General features: G+C 40.1%; 2 protein-coding genes across 3 annotated transcripts in view; one reads left to right on the top strand and one right to left on the bottom strand.

The window, feature by feature from the left end:
• Positions 1 to 1,667: 1,667 nt before the first annotated feature.
• On the bottom strand, positions 1,668 to 4,403 carry LOC124146666 (beta-1,3-galactosyltransferase 5-like). The gene is made up of 2 exons (XM_046517073.2): positions 4,319 to 4,403; positions 1,668 to 3,060 (listed from the first exon to the last, which is right to left on the bottom strand). The coding sequence occupies exons 1-2, from the start codon at positions 4,323 to 4,325 to the stop codon at positions 1,775 to 1,777; spliced, it is 1,293 nt and encodes a 430-aa protein (XP_046373029.1). The 5' UTR covers positions 4,326 to 4,403; the 3' UTR covers positions 1,668 to 1,774.
• Positions 4,404 to 5,632: 1,229 nt separating this feature from the next.
• Positions 5,633 to 21,039, top strand: part of LOC124146667 (serine/threonine-protein kinase Nek9-like) — a 41,860-nt gene continuing 26,453 nt past the window's right edge. For both annotated transcript variants that reach the window (XM_046517075.2, XM_048403720.1), the window contains exons 1-15: positions 5,633 to 5,761; positions 6,628 to 6,805; positions 9,595 to 9,647; positions 10,211 to 10,281; positions 11,289 to 11,394; positions 11,962 to 12,011; positions 12,639 to 12,720; positions 13,346 to 13,450; positions 14,234 to 14,295; positions 14,558 to 14,663; positions 15,504 to 15,578; positions 16,516 to 16,578; positions 18,004 to 18,148; positions 18,968 to 19,162; positions 20,508 to 20,554. In XM_046517075.2, coding sequence (XP_046373031.2) covers positions 5,639 to 5,761; positions 6,628 to 6,805; positions 9,595 to 9,647; positions 10,211 to 10,281; positions 11,289 to 11,394; positions 11,962 to 12,011; positions 12,639 to 12,720; positions 13,346 to 13,450; positions 14,234 to 14,295; positions 14,558 to 14,663; positions 15,504 to 15,578; positions 16,516 to 16,578; positions 18,004 to 18,148; positions 18,968 to 19,162; positions 20,508 to 20,554 — 1,461 coding nt within the window. In that variant the 5' untranslated portion in view covers positions 5,633 to 5,638. The remainder of the gene's footprint in view (positions 5,762 to 6,627; positions 6,806 to 9,594; positions 9,648 to 10,210; positions 10,282 to 11,288; positions 11,395 to 11,961; positions 12,012 to 12,638; positions 12,721 to 13,345; positions 13,451 to 14,233; positions 14,296 to 14,557; positions 14,664 to 15,503; positions 15,579 to 16,515; positions 16,579 to 18,003; positions 18,149 to 18,967; positions 19,163 to 20,507; positions 20,555 to 21,039) is intronic.

Here is a 21,039-nt window from a genome sequence, read left to right as displayed (position 1 = left end):
TCTTCGATACTATCTTGAAATTTCAAGATACTTAGTTGAAATTTCAAGAAACTAAGTTGAAATTTCAAGATACAGAAGTTGATACTATCTTGAAATTTCAACTTAGTATCTTGAAATTTCAACTTAATATCTTGAAATTTCAACCTCTGTATCTTGAAATTTCAAGATAGTATCGAAAAAATATAAAAAAAACAAATGGCCCTAAAAGGCTTCCGTAGGCTTTGTCATACAATGTGAGATTATTCATGTTCTGAAATTAATAAAATAAAAATATAACATAACTTTTCTTCAGGATTAATAGCAAGACAAATCTGAGGTAGACAGTCTGTTGCAATTATCCGACAACGAATGGCACCTCTGCTTTGCACTTTTCAAGTTGATCTGTTTTATGGCAACTATATTCAAACAATGGCGTTGAAAGTCATCGCAATTCGGCTTGTCTGGGAATGACACAAGTGGTCACGAATGATCGACAGTGTGATCAGTTTCTTGTTCAAATGTTTATCCCACGGAAGCGAGAGACAGACGATACTTTTGACGGAATCTGTCGTACGGGCCGTAACTGTCGTTCGGAATGGCCCGTGTTACCGTTTTTGAGGTTTCGTGATTAAAGAAAACACATTCCATCTGTCACTTTCATTATCTGGTAAGCGACGCTTTGATTGGTCGGATGAAAGGTCGTTCTGGCGTGACCCGTAATGGGATCATCTTCCCGAGGCAAGAGAGTTAACTGACTTTAAAAGTCCAGTTTCCACCCTTGCCGAACTTGGCTGGAATTCCTGGGCTCGATCGTAGCGCCACCAGTGGTTATTACGAGTTATGTCCCTTCATAGCCTCTCCTATGGACCAATCAGATTCGATCACTTGCATTTGTTTCAAACAAAACGGTGGCGCCCAGTCTAGACGATCTGATCGATAATCAAGATCTATGTTGTGATAAAACGGGTCTTGCATCGAGAAGAGCATGAAATCACGCGGGCTCCTTTATAAAAAACATGAAAAGGTTTGGAAAATATCTGTTGACAATGAGTTGGCGGTGCACATTCTTTGCAAATACTGCAATCGTCCGAAATCTGCGCGACAGTTTACGAACCGGATTTTGATTTAGTTGCGCGATTTTGATTGGACTATGCGTAGACTGGTTAGTCCAGTCAAAATGTAACTCATACCAGCCTAGTTCGGCAAGTGTGGAAACTGGACTTTTATAGTCAGTTAACTTTCTTGTCTCGGGAAGATGTAATGAGATGTCATCAGATCTTTGTTTAGCAACAGCGAGAACTAAGATCTGATTTTTTAATGAGATTGGTTTCTTGTGTGATATCGGTTTGGTAGAAACAAGTAAAACATAACAAACGTCATCTGTAACCGAATATCTTTGAACAAGACTGACCCCCTTCGATGATGGGGGAACAATATATATATATATTTGTAATATTAATTACATGCTGGAAAGATGAGCCCGTTTTGTTACAATGTATGTCCCCGCAGGTGTGTTCGATCCTGTCATGGCGAAGCGTTGCTTATTGTTTAAGCTTGTTTTCCTGAACCAGATCTCGACTCGTTTATCTACTTGCAGCTTGTGAAACGCTGAATGGCGTCACTCAACACTCAGTCACTCATGTAACAATCTAACTACAGGTGATAATAAATGTATTTATTAACTAGTTTTATGCGGTATCATTTACAGCACTGTCAGTTGGGATACTAACAGACATGATGACATGCTTGACATTTGCTGGGAATGTACAAGGCAGTCAAGTTACTCTTAAGCCACTTAAGCCCACATCTTGTGCCTCATCTTGCCCAGTAAGGTATTGTGCACATTCCCCCCACACCTGTTCCCAAAAGCCAGCCGCATATCATTCAGCGACACCTCGTGAATCAGGACTATCGAATTGTGTCGCAGATGACATAAATGGCCAGGCGGCTTGAATGACATAAATCCGTGAATAGTTTGTATTCGTTGCTTTAGTTTCTGAATACACATCCCAATGTACACATCCTCAAGGTGAAAATAGGGAACATTTTTAGAAACTTCTAAAATATTTGCTGCGGTCTTAGGCGACAGCACATACCCCGGTCCTGCACAAAATGGCGGATAGTGATCTTCCGGGTAACTCCGGAACGACGCATACCATTTAGAATCTGGACTCCTTGCGGGTGCTGAGTTGTATGTACATTTGCCACCAAGAGCGAAAGGAATACGTTTATAGTGAAGTAGTCCCAGTAATGTTGGTATATTTAACCAAACATCGTCATCTACTTTAATGATTAATTTTACCTCTTTGCAGTAATGGACTGCCCATGTCATTCCCATCAGGGTTTTGTATGTAAGGTTGTGATAATCTTCCAAGAAGTCACCTTGGAGTATATCCCCATGTACTGTGTTTTCTTGCTGAATCAGAGCATCAGATGCCATGTATTCACTCAAACCTAAAAGAAATAAATATCGCACATTGCTGGTGTTGTTTTGATATGGAGACAACCAGGTCTCGCGCACAGCGTTTCTTCTGTCGATGTTTCCTGGAGCAGAGGTTATTAGAACTAAAACATCTATGTGTTTACTTGCCCATGACAGTAAACATGACTTTCCCTGTATCACGGTCTTCACATTGTACTTAAAACAGTTGTCACATGACTGCGGTCTGGTTTCATCTCCCAAATAAGATTCAACTGGCATCAAGTCTTTCTCAACCGCTGAAAGTTCTTTAATATTTCCATTGCCGTTTGGAAATCCAAACCCTTGTCGATTTTGGCCTATGTTATAAAGTACAGAGTTGTCTCCCCATTGGTTGGCAAGCTTGTTCGTGTTTCGTTGCCTTCGCAGAAAATCTTTTTGATATGCCTTTCGAGAGATCTGAATGGCGTTGACGTGTTGTGTTGCGGAAGTGATGAAATACACATAAAATGTAACAGCCAGTGCAGCAATAACGATGTAGGCTAAAAGCAAATCCGTTAGAGCCGCTCTCCTCGTTCTGGTTGGAGGGGATTTACCAGACATTTTAGACCTCTTCATTGCTTGTAAGGTGCATCTAATAACGATCCCAAATATTCGGGAAACTGAAAAAATGTAAAACAAACATTACATATATTCATACTTCACAAGTACATGGGAGTAGGATAGTTTCCTTGCCAAAATATTACTTTCAACAAACAAAATCTTACTTTCAAGAAACAAAATCTAAAAGATACGATTTTATGAGTATACCACAAGTTGTTATCATGACCTTGTTCGTGACCGTGTTAAGTAGACTGTACATTTATACGATAACATACATTAACGTATCGCCCATGTGTAGGTTCCCTGCTTCAGAGAATCGCATTTGAACACTGATCAGAATTAACAGAAAGTCTTTCAGTAGAACAATAACTGATTCCTGAACGGGACAATACACGGCTGAGATTTCAAATATTTTAAAACGCCGTTGCAGGGATGAAACTTTCACAACCCTATAAGTCCTGAGTTGGTTTAGTGAATTAGGTGATTTTACTGCCGCTTTCAACAGTATCGTTGATATGTCAGCTTCGTTGTCAGGGGAAAGAATCGTTGAACCAGTTTATGGACGTTTACCACATCAGTAAAACGTATGCATGAACACGGGTGTTTCGTTGACAAAAAGGTACCCCAGCGGTTCTCAGTGAAGCAACTCTTTCGAACCCAGGACTTGTTCTTAGGACACAATTTGATTTTTCATTACTTGCTTGACGAATTGTTTACAGGAAAATACCTGTCGGTAGGTGAGGAAAAAAACGATTAAATTTCTTTTTAATTTTTTCCTCCATTACAGGTCGGCTAGCTAGTATATTTTTAAAAAAATCAATGAATGTGGGAGCAGAGCCTACAACACAGCTGTAATGCAAGCCTGGCGAATCAGGCGGGATTACAGTTGTGCATCTATGCATCTTATCAATTCCAGGAACAACAAAGCTTTAGTTTGACTTCCGCGTTTAATGTGTCAACTTCAGTAGTCCTTTTTTAGAAAATATTGATTTGGTGCAGTATGCTATCAGCTTATCGGCTGGATAAAAAAGAACAATTTCTGTTATATATTTTTCATTTTAACAAAATTTACAGACGGCGGTTCTGTAAAGCGAGTAAACAAATATGCTGCACAGCGAATTGCGTTGCCTTAATCACTGCGCATCTTGGTGGTATATCACACACACACACACACACACACACACACACACACACACACTATGGTGATTGGTGTTGCTGAATCTGCAGCGGCGAATTGAAATAAAAACTCGTGCTCTGACGCTGAATATATTTTGAATAGAAATTTCCAGACTTAATAAATCAAGTTCGAATTCTTACCCTTCATAGCAAATCCCCGGTTAATTGACTGTAGCCGCCATTATTTACCTTCAGGTGGCCACAGCATGGCCGTCAGGCTCAAAGTCAGCAGTAAACTGTTACCGGTGGGTAGAGTATATTGATAACACATGTTATCTGATAGGACGCTACTGATATCGATGTCACCTAGACGGGTCACAAGAGGCACGTTAATAGTATTAGTGAGTGAGTTCGGTTTATTGCCGCCTGATCCCCGGTCGCGTCATATCAAAAACAGTTTAAAAGATGGTACTTGTTGTTACCCTGCCTGCCATTAAGGGTCTAACACAAGGACTGGTCGCCCCGGAGTCAGTATACTGTGTCCCAGTGGGGTATTCGTGTTAAACGGCGACGTGGCATCTCAGTGTGCTGGCACTATAAATCGGCATCAGTCCGGACTAGTACAAGCAGCCACACACATGTGCATGCACGTCACTATATAAGTACAATAGTCTTGGACGCGACGTTAACCTCACTTCACCTCACCTGAACGATCAGAGTAGCGGAGGTCGTATTCGAATGCGTTTGCTGCTTTGGTGAAACCCACGAGCGCGGACATGGCGCAATCAATGGGTGGACCAGCGGACCGATCCTGACACGTACAAATCTCTTTGGCGGCTTGCAGGGTCCCTGTTACCGACAGTTTGAGCTGGAATATGCTGAAACGCAGTATATGATCATAATACGTATAACTATCTAATTTTTAAACTGCTATAATAGGTGTTATTGTAAAATAAAATATATTTTAATTAAGCTTCAACTTTCTGATGCCTTTGATACATTTTCACAAATTAAGTCATGGCGTGTTTTAAATTTTCATTTTTTTCTACTAAAACAAGTTCAAGAATTGGAATATATGCAAACCAAGTTTCATCTTCATGGATCCTGCGACTTTATAGGGCCAGACGTATGACTATATTAGATATTTACAATTCCTGAAACACAAAACAAGTAATTCAAGGTAGACACAATTTTATGGATAACAACTTCTTCAATACTGTAAAAAGCGACGTTTCGGTACAGTGTCAGTCTTGCTTGACAAGATATAAGGATCTATACCGAAACGTCGCTTTTTACAGTATTAAAGAAGTTGCTGTCCATAAAATTGTGTCTACTTTGTCATCCGTCAACTTCTAAGTAATGCCTATAAAACAATTTAAAACAAGTAATTCGCTTGTGTTCAATCGACCCGCAAAGTGCATTGTAAATGGGGATCTTTCCAGAGTGTTTCTGTGGGACAGATAACCAAACGTGCAGGGATTAACAGGTTACCTCCCCTGTTGCGAGCTAGTTGTTTACAAGATGGCGACCTCGTTGAATATGGCTAGCGAGAGTTTTGATGGTTTACATGAAACATCATATGTCCTAGTGCGAGTGCTAGGTAGAGGTGCTTTTGGCGAAGCAGTTCTATACAGAAAGACAGAGGTGACATTGTCATGAATCAGTTCAAAGTGTATTTGGAAATTAGCTGTATTTGCGCTTTGACTAATAGTACCTCCGTTTTCGCGCACCCCAACCGCGACCCCAACCCACACACCCAACAAAATTTAATTCCTGTGTAAATTACTAAATGTGATTAGTACGTATGACATTACATGAAATTCAGAATCAGTGGTACATTTACCTTAATATGTAACTTTGTCAGTTACAATGTGACTGTAGGTGGGGTAAATATCTGTAATAATTGCCAGTCGCCAAATTAGCATAGAATATGAAATAATGAGAAAACAGTATCAAAACATTTTGCCTTTTACCTTCATATATTTTACCCATCATGTACAACCCATTTCTCCAGTTATACTACATGGGCAGCAGTATTGAACATGTCACGTTTCACCATTACCTATGACATTTCATGCGCAGCAAATGGGCAAAATGGTATAAATTAATAATTGTTACCTAACATCAGCCATGGTGTCTCATATATTAGCCCTCTAACACATATTTATTATTCCATACACATTCAGGTGAACTACAAAACTTGACAGTGCTATTTTTATTGTTCTATTAATAGTATTATCACTTTAACATCCATGTTGGTTGTTGGTTAAATTTTTCTGAACATGCTAAATGGTTTCAGACGGCTACATTATGGAATCAACATCTCCTAGTATTGATTAATGTCACATATAATTAAAGTATGCATAGTGACTATTTGAAAAGATGTCTTACCACAGTCATAGCTTGAAGTAGTTACTGTGCATCATTTTCCAAGACTTTCATTTTTGCTGTGTGAGCATTCATCACGTTAATGGATTGAAAATGATATGTAGAATGCTTTGTTGTTTCAGGACAACAGTCTAGTAGTTTGGAAGGAAATCAACTTGGCAAAGCTGAATGAACGGGAGAAGAAAGACTCATATACAGAAATCGAGATTCTGTCACTTCTGAATCATTCCAACATTGTATCTTACTACAATCATTTTGTGGATGAAGATACGCTCTTCATAGAGATGGAATATGCCAATGGTAATTACACAAACACAGAATCTTGAAATTCCTGTGTCAATGTTTCTGTCACTGCTGCCATTGGTTGGCCATGGACCCTTTAAAAGATACCAGGCCAACAGTTTTCTAAAAGTAATGGGTTGGTCTCTTGCCCAAATCTGTAAATCTGAAAAGTTTGTGCCATGAAATTACTGCGAGTGGCTAACAACAGCCTTAACTGCACCTGGAAAGTTTTGTGACACCCTGTTGAGATTGCAAAAGATCAAAGCTTATGCTGGTGTTATATTTGATCGTTGGAAGTATGATGAAATGGTAACTCAGTGTCAGTCAGTGATTTTAAACTATAGATGCTTGTGTTGTTGTAGTTGACAAAGGAGGTTGGCGTAGCGTGTTTATCTAACAGAATAGACTGGCTGGCGTATTTCTGGATTACTCAGTGTTAGGGTACTGGCTGGTTTGACAAAGTGTGGAAGTGAATTGAAGAAATATTCCTCCTTATATCTTTTCTTTGTGGGTGGTTAACAAATGAGTGTGAGTGAGTTTGATTTAACACCGCTTTTAGCAAAATTCCAGCAATATCACGGCGGGGGACACCAGAAGTGGTTAACAAAAATAACTGCGTCATGAAACTATTGTGAGCATGTGTCGCTCCCAGTTTTTACAGTACTTTCCTGCTCACAAAACTTACAGTTTTTGAACTGAAGCTCAGAGACTTCGGCTAGAGATTATTTAACGCTTTTTTTCCACACTAGATAACGTCTTGTTGTTTATTAAGCCTTGGTGAAAAGTTCCCATTTAAGATTGAGTGTAAAATATACTACTCAAAGTTTGCTATTAAAGGATCAAGTTTTGATGATATCAAAACTCATCCAACAAATAAAGATTAAAATATCCCAGTACACAATAATTGTGTATGCCTCATAGGACTTCATATTCATGATGAATGGATAGAGGCATGCAGTCATGGGCACAATGTGTACGAGATGCATGAAAACCTGTGTTTTGATGTAGCGTTACAGAATCACTGCACATCATTATCAGAGAGCAAAACAACATTTGCTACAGAGATTTGCAACAGCTGAATGCACTTATGCACCCAACGACATGCAGGTGGTGGACAGTGTTCCACCACACACAGGGAAGATAGGTTTCTTTTGGTTGCAGCAAGATGTCAATTCTTTATGACTGCCACCACACTCAGAAATGACCTGCGGACTCCATGGGCAATCAGTTTCTACTCAGACAGTGCGTAACTGTCTCCACGAGGCTGGTCCCCTGCCACGGAGGGCATGCATCCGCATCCCACTGACCCGACATCACAGGCTGGTATGTTTGGATTGACCTGAAGATTGCTTCAATTGGACAGACCAGGACTGGGCTCCAGCACTTTTCACTGATGAACCGAGATACTGTCTAGACTTCACAGATTGTTGTGCTTTAGTGTGGTGTAGACAAGGAGAAAGATTTCAGGATTCCAACATAGCCATCTGCGATGGATTGGGTGGGATCAGTAGAGCTGGAAGAACCGATTTCAATGTCCTACCGCGGGGCATGATAACAGGTGTGCACTACAGGGATGACTTTCTCGATGTGTATGTGTATGAGACCATATGCTGGTGCAATAGGACCGGACTTGTTCTCATCGGCGATAAGGTACAATCTCATCGTGCCAGGGTCAATGATTCCTACTTAGAGGAGGAGATCATTGTCCGCATGGACTGGCCAGCCCAATCACCCTATCGAACACATGTGGATCAAGCTGCAGATCACAATGTCCTGCACTTCCAGCAACTCTACAGGAACTCGGCAATGCTCTTCCTGAAGAGTGGCACAGTCTTCCCTTGGCATCCATCCAGACACTTATTGGGAGCATGAGACGACCGTGCCATGCTGTGATCGCATCACATGGATCACATACGCACAACTTAGACTTGTGTTTTTTTGGACAAAGAACTTGGTTTTATGATTATTTGATGTTTCAGTTTTGGTTGGTGATCAGACTGATTATTGGTCACATGTCACATTGGCACAAGACAACAGACTTCTGTTCAGTAAACATGTCTTCCCTCAATATTGTCTTTGGCTTTTTCAACAGATGCACACAATTTGACGTATTACCTTTTAGGGTGGTGATCCCTAGCGAACTTGAGTAGTATAGATTATTTGCCAATTGATTGTTTTGGACTTGATTTTAATGCATGAACATTCAACCATGAAAATAATCAGAATAGAACCTGAAGGTATGTTTTGGAATATGTGTTAGATTATGTAGTCATGTAGAAAATCATACAAGTATGTAGCAGTATGTAGTATGTATGTAGCAGACTTGACCACTCTAAATCCTTCCACAATCTAATACTCTTTCTTTTTTTGTTCTGAAAACATAATATATCTAGCTGACAACGTATTGTACATGTTGTATGGAATAGATAACACTGACATTTTGACAACGCTTGTTCTCTCACTCATGACAGCAAAGCCTTCAGTTAAAATGAAAGGGAAGCAACCCTAGAAGAAGAAGGCAATAATAAACAAATAAACAATACAGAATTTTTTACTAGTGATCTCTTTTATTTTAAATATTTTTTTACTTTTCTTCTTTTCTTCTACTGCCTTCAGATATGTTTTGATATGTAAGACAAGTACTTTCTTAGTTGAAAGCTGTGAGAGTTCAAAGACATTTTTTTACTTTGGCCTCCGTTTCACATCAAATAAAATGTTTCAATATGATTTAAATACTTGTTTGTAAGCAGGATTCTGTAGATTATGGTTTAAATACAATGTCTTACATTCACACCTTCATGCTGCAGGTGGGAGTCTGTTTGACAAAATATCACATCAAACGCATCTCTTTCCCGAGGAGGTAGGTAATATTCAGAATATAATGTTTTGATTCAATAGTTAAACCAAACGATCCTCTCTCAGTCAATTTAATTGCAGCATTAGAAATCGGCACTAGTCCTATAGTCCTTGCCAAACTGCCCAATAAGGTAGGTTAAGGTATCATAAGGACTGGTAGAAATTTGCCTTTTTTAAAGCGTTTGCTATAATGACCAGTGGACTAAAACTGTTAGTTTCTACCACTGTATTGCCTACAACATACTACATTAGTTTTTCAAAAGTGGGGTGGGGGATCCAGACCCCTCTGGATCCGCCTATGACACAGCAGAATACTTGTTGGCACTGTGGTGTAATATTGGTTCTCCGCTTGTCTGGAACCAAAGACCAAACATGTGCAAGGTGGTGCTAAAATGCTCACAACTTAAGAATTTAAAAAAATATTTTTTAAAAGTTCAATTAAGAATTTTAATTAACTTATATGTTTCACTTCATCGTGCACTTTAAATTAATTGAGCAGTCTAAGAGTTCACATGGTTTGACTGTTCCCTATGAGATGAAGTAATTCCTGTGTTTGTTCCTGTGCAGGTTGTCAGATGGTACCTCTTCCAGCTCACCTCAGCTCTGGCCTATGTTCATGAGTTTGGTATCATCCACAGGTATGCAGAAACAAACATCTCCGGTTTTCCTAAACATCAATTGTTGCTGTTCTAAAGTTTCCTTTTAGGAAAAAAATGACCCTCAAGTGATGATAGTAAAATTCTGAGTTTTAAAACGTTTTACCAGTGATTTTATGTTTATGTGTTTGTGCAGAAACTCTTATTTTTCATGGAATTGGAACAGCTATGTTTTGATTTAGAGGATCGGTACTAGTCTGCTAGTTACCGGTACCTCCAGGCTTAATTAAAGCCATTTCTTATTATGTTTCGGTATCATGGTTTATTTTGTGCAGATAAGTTTGTCAGTTGCTAACTTTGTAATATCTGTGGCTTATATTACAGGATGATGCATAATTAAGATATTATCTCTAGTTTTGAACCCCACTGAAGGGCTGATATAGGTCCCGGCATCCCTTGCTGGTAGCATGAGGCAACTGCATAAAATGATGACATGGCTAAATGTGTCATCGCACCCTGATCTTGTGGAGATGTGCTCATGTTATCAATCACTGGTTTGCCTGGCACCGACGGAGTTTTTACATGTTGATACAGTGATACAGCTGAAGTAATGCTGGCATCGTATACTCACTTCCTTTGAACTATAATTCTAAATTAGGAACTGGCTTAGATGTTTATCTGGTTCAAGTAGTAAACAAAAGAAAACAGGAAGTTTTATATATAGATGTGTTTTGTTTTCGATGCATTGATTGGTTGTTTTTTTAAAATAATAATTTGCTATTTCCTTGACTTCATTTGTGTATTTACATGATTTTTGCGACACTTTTGATTTTTTGGTTTATGGATTCAACAAACCAGAGGCATAAGCCACATTCAGAAAAAACCAACCAACCAACCCAAACAACTTAAGACTTAATAAATTTAAAATATTCAACTTTACAATTATGTTATTCTTTACCTACCTGAGCTAATTGTTGAACTCTTTTAATTTAAAAGAAAAAAGAAAAAAAGTGTTGCCTTAAATGCTGACATATACTTCATGTCTGTAGAGATATCAAGACTATGAATATCTTTCTGACGAGGACGGATCTGGTGAAACTTGGAGACTTTGGAATATCTAAAGCTTTGGAGTCCAAGGGTGGAATGGCTGAGACTGTAAGTGTATTTCTGTCAGACCTGATTGCAGGACTCAAATATAGTGTGTGCCAAACACAAACACTGAGAATACTCTCGATATTGTATGTGGTGCGGGGTCCTATAGGTGGTGGAGAGTAGGTGGATGGGTGATCCCATTGGCAAGCTTGACTCCTGAGATGTTCCAAGGGCTTCACTCCTGCCCCACTATAAATCACAGGCTATACGCATCTTTTAATGTCTTTTAGCATGACACGTCAGGGGATCAAACCCCCGACCTTCCACTCTCCGGGCGGATGCTCTACCAGTAGTCCTCGAAGGCGGTTGAATTTCACCCAGCAACAAATGGGTACCCCTTAGGAAGAGATGGAAATGTGAATGCAGAGCCTTGAAGCAGGCAGCTTGGGTTGTATACTCCCCAGGGAGCTGAGATTGCAATTTGAATGCACAGTGATCAGTTGATTGTGGTAATAATATCATGTGCTTATGTGTAGTGGGAGTGCTACTTGTTGAAAGTTGCTGTTTGTGATTATTCCACTTGTTGCCTTGGCTTTCACATCCAGTGTTCATTTCCATCTTTCTCTTCAGCTTGTTGGAACACCGTACTACATGTCTCCAGAACTCATGAAGGGAGAAAAGTAAGATATTTACAAAACATAGAATTAAGTTCAAATGAAAACAAAATAACAGAAAGTAGTGTTCCTATATCAAAATTGAAAAACAGGAAATGTTTTTTGAGAAGCTTGAATAGTTAAAGCCTTTTACAAGTCTAAACCCCTAATGATAACACACATTCACATAAACGTGACAAGAGTATATAAAAAGTTTCAACAGTCAGATGAGCTTAACATTGAATTAAATTTAAATGAATTGTCACTTTATCAATAACATCATATCTTGCAACCATGGAATTTTGAGTCATGTCATCAAAGATATGATGTTTTTGATAAAGTGACAATTCATTTAAATTTAATTCAATGTTAAGCTCATCTGACTCTTGAAACTTTTTATATACTCTTGTCACGTTTATGTGAATGTGTGTTATATAGGGGTTTAGACTCATAAAATTCTTTAACGGTGAAAAGTTGTCGAGAATGAGAGTAAAGAGTTGGCAAAACTAAGGTCTGCAACAACAAAAATCAAGAAAGGTGTTTTGAATGAGTAATGTGTGGGATTACCATTTATCTCCTTTTAAACTGCTCAGTCTTCTTCAGACCACAATTCAGTGTGCAGAGTTGCTTCACTTTTCAACTCTCTGTTTTCAGGTACAACACCATGACCGACATCTGGGCCATGGGCTGCGTCCTGTACGAACTGCTGACACTCACCAGGACATTCCAGGCCACAGTAAGTAGGCCACAGTCAGTAGGCCACAGTAAGTAGGCCACTGTCAGTAGGCCACAAGTGGCAGTCCATATCAGTAGGCCATCGTCTGCAGGCCACATGTGACAGTCCACAGTCAGCAGGCCACAGGTGGCAGTCCATATCAGTAGGCCACTGTCTGAAGGCCACTGTCAGTGGTCCTCAGTCAGTAGGCCAGAGGTGGTAGTCCAAAGTCAGAAGCCCACTGTCAAAAGTCAGGAGGCCACAGTCAGAAGCCCACTGTCAGTAGGCCACGGTCAGTAGGCCCCAGGTGGCAGTCCATATCAGTAGGTCACTGTCTGCAGGCCACATGTGACAGTCCACAGTCAGTAGGCCACAGTCAGAAGCCCACTGTCAGCGGTCCATAGTCAGTAGACCAGAGGTGGTAGTCCAAAGTTAGAAACCCACTGTCAAAAGTCAACAGTCAGTAGGCCACAGTCAGAAGCCCACTGTCAGTAGGCCACAGGCAATCCACAGTCAGTAGACCAGTGCAAAGTCAGGCTGGAGTATACATGTAACATTTGTATTCATACATCAGACATCACTGGTATTGCACAGTAGAGTGATGCACAATGAGGTAACCATGGTAACAGACCTGCCTTGTCTCCAGAACCCCCTGAAACTGGCGTACGATATAGTCCTGACTGAGCATGGTGGGATCGACTCCTCATACTCCCAAGACATGGACGACCTCGTCAACAGTATGCTGCAGAAGGTACATCCTCTTCTTTTATCATAATAATTAAGGATTAAACAACGAGTGGGAGTTGGTTATTGTACAATAAAACACTGCAGGGAGAATAAACCATGAGGAAGCAGCCTCAAGTGATTTATTCTTCCTGCAGTGTTTTATTGTATGATAAACAATGATAAGCAGTCGTTTATTTCTTATGTGAGATATCAACATTATGAACAGCCTCTTTATGAATGTTGAAAATTAACATGTTGTCATCAGATCTGAAGTTAGATTCCTCATCTGGGCCCACTTGCACGAAGCGATCTTAGCGCTAAGACTATTGTAAGCCTATGTTAAAGTATGGGAGTTACAATCATCTTAGCACTAAGATCGCTTTGTGCAAGTGAGCCCTGGTATGTTGTTGTAGTCGGCATGTATTCCCACGCCTGAGTGAGTGAGTGAGTGAGTGAGTATGGTTTTACGCCGCTTTTAGCAACATTCCAGCAATATCATGGCGGGGGACACCAGAAAGTGGGCTTCACACATTGTACCCATGTCGGGAATCGAACCCGGGTCTTCGGCGTGACGAGCGAACGCTTTAACCACTAGGCTACCCCACCCCTCCCACGCCTGAAGGTAATAGTGTATGCCGATAATTATTTCTTCCAATGGCTGTGAAGGAACTGCTTCTGGTTTTTTTCAAGTATTTGCAAACACTTTGCTTGTTTGTTAAGGGATATGACCAATGAAGTATGAAATTATCTTTGAAAATATTTTTTTTTGTTAATGAAATGGACAATGTTCATTGTGTCCTCGTTTCAGAATCCTTCCAAGAGACCAACAGCATCAGTGATACTCACAAACAAGCTGTTTTCCAATGCAAAGTGAGTTCATTTCCACTTTTTCTAAAAAAAACAGCATAAAGGGCTTAAAGGGCTAAATCATTTGTTATAAAAATATTAAGCCCTCAGCAGGATATGTCTGTGAAACCTGATAAATTCAAAATTGTGCCATGAATATCTCAAGGGTATCGTGGCACATATGGTAGGAACTCTTCCAGGAGGGCTGAATCTATAGCATCCAACTCAAATACTGTGCCAATCTACCAATATCTGTCATGTATAACCATGCTTGGCACTGTTTCAGAGATCTTGAGCAGAGAGTTTGGGAGTTGAACTCTTCATCTAGGAGGGCTCGGTCCATGGCATCCACCTCAACTGCTGTGCCAGTCATCAAGGCCAAGATGTGTGAGGTGAGTGAGTGAGTGAGTGAGTGAGTGAGTATGGTTTTACACCGCTTTTAGCAATATTCCAGCAATATCATGGCGGCAGATGCCAGAAATGGGCTTCACACATTGTACCCATGTCGGGAATCGAACACGGGTCTTCAGCGTGACGAGCGAATACTTTAACCACTAGGCTACCTAGCCGCCCAGTGTGTGAGGTGGGGAGTCCATAAAGCCACTTTTGGTTTAGGTTGGACGTTATGCTTCGAGGCACCACAGTACAAACATGTGAAATTGTTTTATGTTAATAATTATTGACCATGATAAGTATTGTTCATGTTATGTAAAAAAAGAAAAGACAAGAAGATTTTGTATTAATTTCCAACAATATTGCTAATTTTTGCACAGAAGTTTAGGACCACTCGAATCTTCATATGACTACTGTAAATTTTGAAATTAACCCAAGCGTAAATTAAATGGGAAAAGGGTGAGTGATCTTTGCTCGCATTAATGAAAACTTCGCATTTATTTCTCCAAAATGACTGTCAAAATCAGTTGTTGCATTAAGTTGGAGATGCATTAATTTCAAGATTTGCAGTATCAGGTGGTCCTTAACTTCTTTTGAGTAGTATATATAACAACACGGGCACAAAGTCTCCAAGGTACTACCTACCTATTTCACTTTGTTTTAACAAGGTTTAGCTTCTGAGTACTTCCTTAATATAGAAAAATTAAAATAACAGACTGAAAAACTCTGTATTATTTCTCAATAAGGGACATTTTAAGTTTGTTTTTAAATTGTTTGACACTAATTAAGTTAATAAGTTATACAACGAATGTTTGTGTAACACCAGGATTGTTTTCCAGGTGTATCAGTGGGGAGGAGGGAAGCGGACCCCACAGAAACTGGACCTGTTCAGTAGAGAGAAGAGCCCAGTTCAAGTAAGAAAGGGCTGATTGTTTGTCATGGTACCTTGATGGAATGTCTGGTTGTTACTGCAATCCCTCGGTGGCGACTCCGGGTTAGGATAGGTCCCCAGCATCCTGTGCTCGATGTATGAGGTCACTTAATAAATAGGGTGGTCAGACTCGATGACTTGTTTCATCGTATCATTCCCCCGATGGCGTGGATTGTTGTGGTTATAGCAGTCACAGGTTGATGATTATTTACAGGCTGCCTTCATGATTGAACATTATTGATTGTTGCATAACACACCATTCACTCGACCTGTAAAGATCCGGATTAGAATAGGTCTTCGGCAACCCATGCTTGCCGTAAAAGGCAACTATACTCTAAGAGGTGACTAACGGGATCGAGTGGTCAGACTCGCTGAAATGGTTGATGCATGTCATCGTAACCGTGGATCGATGCTCATGATGTCAGTCTCTGGATTGTTTGGTCCAGAATCGATTATTTACAGACCGCTGTCATATAGCTGGAATATTGCTGAGTACGGTGCTGAACAACAAACAAACAAAACATTCGCTCACTCACACACTGTTAGGCCATTTTCTGAAAGGCATTGTCTGTTCAAAACATCGGAGTGTATGCACAGAGCCTTGACAATGACAATCTTGTCTTGGTCTCTGTTTGCTGACCCAAGATCGTATTTATAGAAGTGAATATTACATGATGGTCTAGCCATATATTCACTTGTCATGCTCGATGTCCCCCACCACGTTATTGCTGCAGTACTGTGAAACATTTCAGTGTTTGAAGGTAAGCATCAAAGTCCAGGTGTCCTTATCAAGACTCAAATGTTGAACATGTTGTAAGTTAAAGATAGGGCCACTAGAGTACAATACTACAGCTAACCTCTAGGCACCCAGGACCATCCTCCATGTTGGAAACACTTGTATTTGTGTATGGTGTTTGCAGGTTTCCGCTGGCCACTCCCACCTGGCCACCCTGACCGTGGAGAAGGAGCTGTACACATGGGCGGTGAGTCCACTGGCAGCTGGGGGTTGCTGACCTTATACATCATTCCTGACCTGTGAAGATGCGGGGTAGAATAGGTCTTCAGCCACACATTCTTGCTGTAAAATGTGACTATGCTTGTCATAAAAGGCGACAAACAGGATCAGGTGGTCAGACTTGCTGACTTGGTTGATGCATGTCATTGTATTTCAGTTGTGTGGATCGATGCTCATGATGTCAATCACTGGATTGTCTGGTCCAGACTCGATTATTTACAGACCGCCATCATATAGCTGGAATATTCTGAGTGTGGCATTATTAAAACAACAAAGAAACAAACAACCAAAGAAACATCATTGCTAAATAATACAAATCAGACCAGCTGACACTGTTTGTTTCTGTATGTTGTTTGAGATGTGTTTTTGAAATTATTCAGTCACAGAATCCTATTTTATTTTAATATGTTGATATATTATTAATGCTAGTGACCATTTTGTAAAGGGAGGTAATTACCACATTCTGGCTGCAATCAAACCGTTTAATCTACAGTGGTCCAATAGACAGTGATCGCAAGATAACAGTGATATCTTTAACCACTGATTGACAAACAGACAACCTGCGTCTGCTGAGTTGATAATTTCATGGCTGAGGGTGGATCATCTATGTAATGGTTGGATAATTGTTTGCCTCAGAATTCTCCATTGGGCTAAACATTTCTCATTGTTATCTCAAATTGACACTCAGGTGTACACAAACACCCATGGATAGACTTCACTATAACTTTGTATGTGTATTTGTTTGTTTACACTGCAGTCAGAAAACCTTCACTAAAGTTATTTTTTCCCGCAATTTACTAACTATGATCATGGACTAGGATGCAATGCATGTGAATGTTTCTGTCAATATTTATAATACTTCAAAAATACCTTGTGTTTTATATTCTGCAATAGAAAATCCAAAGATGTGAACCCAAAATTCAAGACTAATTGAACATGTTTAATCATGATGTAAAACCAGTCAAAAGTCCCACTTTTCATGTAAAACTTGAGAGTACAGTAAACAACGGTTATAACTAACTCAAAATGACCACCAATTTTAGTTTGTAATACCCATAGTATATATACAGCATTTTTCAACAAATGCCCGGGACTAAAACATAGGTTTGTTTTATCGGTCAGTTCGTTAAAAGCGTTTTCCTTATGAACTTGGGGCGGTCGGGTAGCCTAGTGGTTAAAGTGTTTGCTCGTCACGCCGAAGACCCGGGTTCGATTCCCGACATGGGTACAATGAGTGAAGCCCATTTCTGGTGTCCCCCGCCGTGATATTGCTGGAATATTGCTAAAAGCGGCGTAAAACCACACTCACTCACTCACTTATAAACGTAGTTTACTGTAATTGTTTCTGCATAGTATAGGAAGTTATGGGGTAAGAAGTTCATTCTTCTTGTAGAACCTTCAAGGTGACACGACCATAGTGGGTCAGCTGGGTCACGGGGACGTCGCAGCGTACAAGGCCCCCAAGAGAGTGGACGCCCTTATTGGCATCCCCATCAAGCAGGTGGACTGTGGGGAGGACTTCACCTTCTGTGTCACAGGTAAGAACCACTGCAGGAGCTCAGTCATCACCTGTGGTTTGAATAAGATGGATGGGCTTTACAGTTGGGTAGACCTAAAAATGATAGCTTACACTTACGATTCAAATAATGATTCTTGGCATACAGATGTTCCAGTTTCCACCCTTGCCGAAGCAGTTGGAATTTCTGGGCTCAATCGTGGCGCCACCAGTGGCTGTTACGAGTTATGTCCAATCTATGTCCCTCGTATTGACCAATCAGAATCCACCTCTCATATCACTTGCATTTGCTTCAAATATAATTGTGTCGCCCAGTGAAGACGATCTGATCGATAATCAATATCTATTTTGTAATAAAACAAGTCTTACTTCCCGAAATGCATGAAATCACGTGAGCACCTGGATTAAATCCATGAAAAGATTTGGAAAATATCTGTAAACGCTAAGTTGATGGTACACATACGTTGCAAATCCTGCTGTCGACTTAAATCTGCATGGCAGTTTATGAACCGGATGTCGACGTCCTGATGTGATTTTGATTGGACTAGGCATACACTCATTAGTCCAGGCAAAATATAACTCCAAAATTCCAGCCTAGTTCGGCAAGGCTGGAAACTGGACTTCTATGGTCAGTTAACTCCCTTGCCTCGGGAAGATGATGGATGTTTAAGTTCTGAAAACTATAATTAAGGCTATAATCATCCCTTTTGGGGGTGCGAAGTTGTACGTTTTCTTGACATATTTATCCTGCTAGAGAGTTTACCCAAGTGGACTCATGTCTAAATATATGTTCATGAAAAGATGGGACACAACCAGTTCATGTGAACTTATTATTCCTTAGATGAAGGAAAGGTGTACTCCTTTGGTTCCGACTACTTTGGCTGCCTTGGAACTGACAGTGGAGATGATGTACTAGATCCAATACCAGTGGACTACTTTAGTCAGATACCAGTGGAGCAAGTGTCATGCGGAGAGTCTCACTGTGTTGCCCTCAGTAAAGATGGGGATGTTTACACATGGGGCTGTGGCGAGTTTGGTGAGTGGATTATTTTAAGTGTTTCTTAGTAGGAGCATATTCCAGTAATAGAGTGTGCTGAAGTCTTAATAAACTTAAACCTTGGTTTGTCCATCGTGTATCATAAACATCTTCTTCTCAGAAACCGCTTGACCAAAGGAGGTGAAACATCACATGCTTGTTCCCACCAATTATGATTACCCGATTTGTTCAAGAGGTATGAAAGTGATTTTCAATATGGCCACTATGACATCCATGTTGAAAAACTGTCTATATTCATTACTCAATTCTTGTTTGAGACGCAGATAGTGAGGAATTCTTGTCTGACACGCAGAAAGTTAGGAATTCTTGTTTGAGGCACAGATAGTGAGGAATTCTTGTTTGAGTGAGTGAGTGATTGAGGAATTCTTGTTTGAGGCACAGATAGTGAGGAATTCTTGTTTGAGGCACAGATATAGTGAGGAATTCTTGTTTGAGGCACAGATAGTTCGGAATTCTTGTTTGAGGCACAGATAGTGAGGAATTCTTGTTTGAGGCACAGATAGTAATGAATTCTTGTTTGAGGCACAGACAGTGAGGAATTCTTGTTTGAGGCACAAATAGTAATGAATTTTTGTTTGAGGCACAGATAGTGAGGAATTCTTGTTTGAGGCGCAGATAGTGAGGAATTCTTGTTTGAGGCACAGATAGTGAGGACTTCTTGTTTGAGGCGCAGATAGTGAGGAATTCTTGTTTGAGGCGCAGAAAGTGAGGAATTCTTGTTTGAGGCACAGACTGAGGAATTCTTGTTTGAGGCACAGATAGTGAGGAATTCTTGTTTGAGGCACAGATAGTAATGAATTCTTGTTTGAGGCACAGATAGTGAGGAATTCTTGTTTGAGGCACAGATAGTAATGAATTCTTGTTTGAGGCACAGATAGTGAGGACTTCTTGTTTGAGGCACAGATAGTGAGGAATTCTTGTTTGAGGCACAGATAGTGAGGAATTCTTGTTTGAGGCGCAGATAGTGAGGACTTCTTGTTTGAGGCACAAATAGTGAGGAAATCTTGTTTGAGGCACAGATAGTGAGGACTTCTTGTTTGAGGCGCAGAAAGTGAGGAAATTTTGTTTGAGGCACAGATATAGTGAGGAATTCTTCTTTGAGGCACAGATAGTGAGGAATTCTTCTTTGATGCACAGATATAGTGAGGACTTCTCGTTTGAGGCACAAATAGTGAGGAAATCTTGTTTGAGACGCAGATAGTGGGGAATGAACATTCTTGTTTCAGTTATAATTGGTTTGAGAGGTGTGGGTTTTTTTAAAAGCCAAAACATTGACACTATGCTTGGTTTATGGCATATGTAAACGAAGTGTGTGATATTTCAGGCCGTCTTGGACTTGGCTCAGAAGACGATTGCAGTCTACCACAGAAGGTAAGTATGAGTGCAGAGGACAGTAAGAAGTACACAACAAAAGTTTTGGTCTTGCAGTATTCAATGAGAATCTTGTCTTTGTTTTAAGTATATCACAAGTAGCAAACCCCTGACATTTTATGATTCAGTTTTTTAGTTCAGATGAAGCTTGTGCTACCTTACCATTTTATATACATATATGACATCTTTATAAAATCACTACCTTTTTATTGCATTTAGTCCTTAAGTAAAAAAATATTGTTTCTCCAGTACAAAATGTTGTTCTTGAGAAATAGCCAGAAACTTATGACCATGGGTTCGAATCCCAGTTCACCTCAATTATGTTCTAGGTTTGTCAGCAACATACTCGTGCTCGTGGGTTTCACAAAGTTGTAAACATCTAAGACCTGCATCACTTTGGGCTTTCCTCCCACATCAAACTGACACACCGTGAATTAACGGGAAAACTGTTCAAAGCAGTGTTAGATCAAACTCACTCACACACT

This window comes from Haliotis rufescens, unplaced genomic scaffold (genome assembly GCF_023055435.1).
Source record: "Haliotis rufescens isolate VD_foot unplaced genomic scaffold, xgHalRufe1.0.p SCAF_3, whole genome shotgun sequence".
Taxonomy (NCBI): Eukaryota; Metazoa; Mollusca; class Gastropoda; order Lepetellida; family Haliotidae; genus Haliotis; species Haliotis rufescens.
Note: the sequence above shows the minus strand (reverse complement) of the source record. Positions and strands in the feature narration are given on the sequence as shown.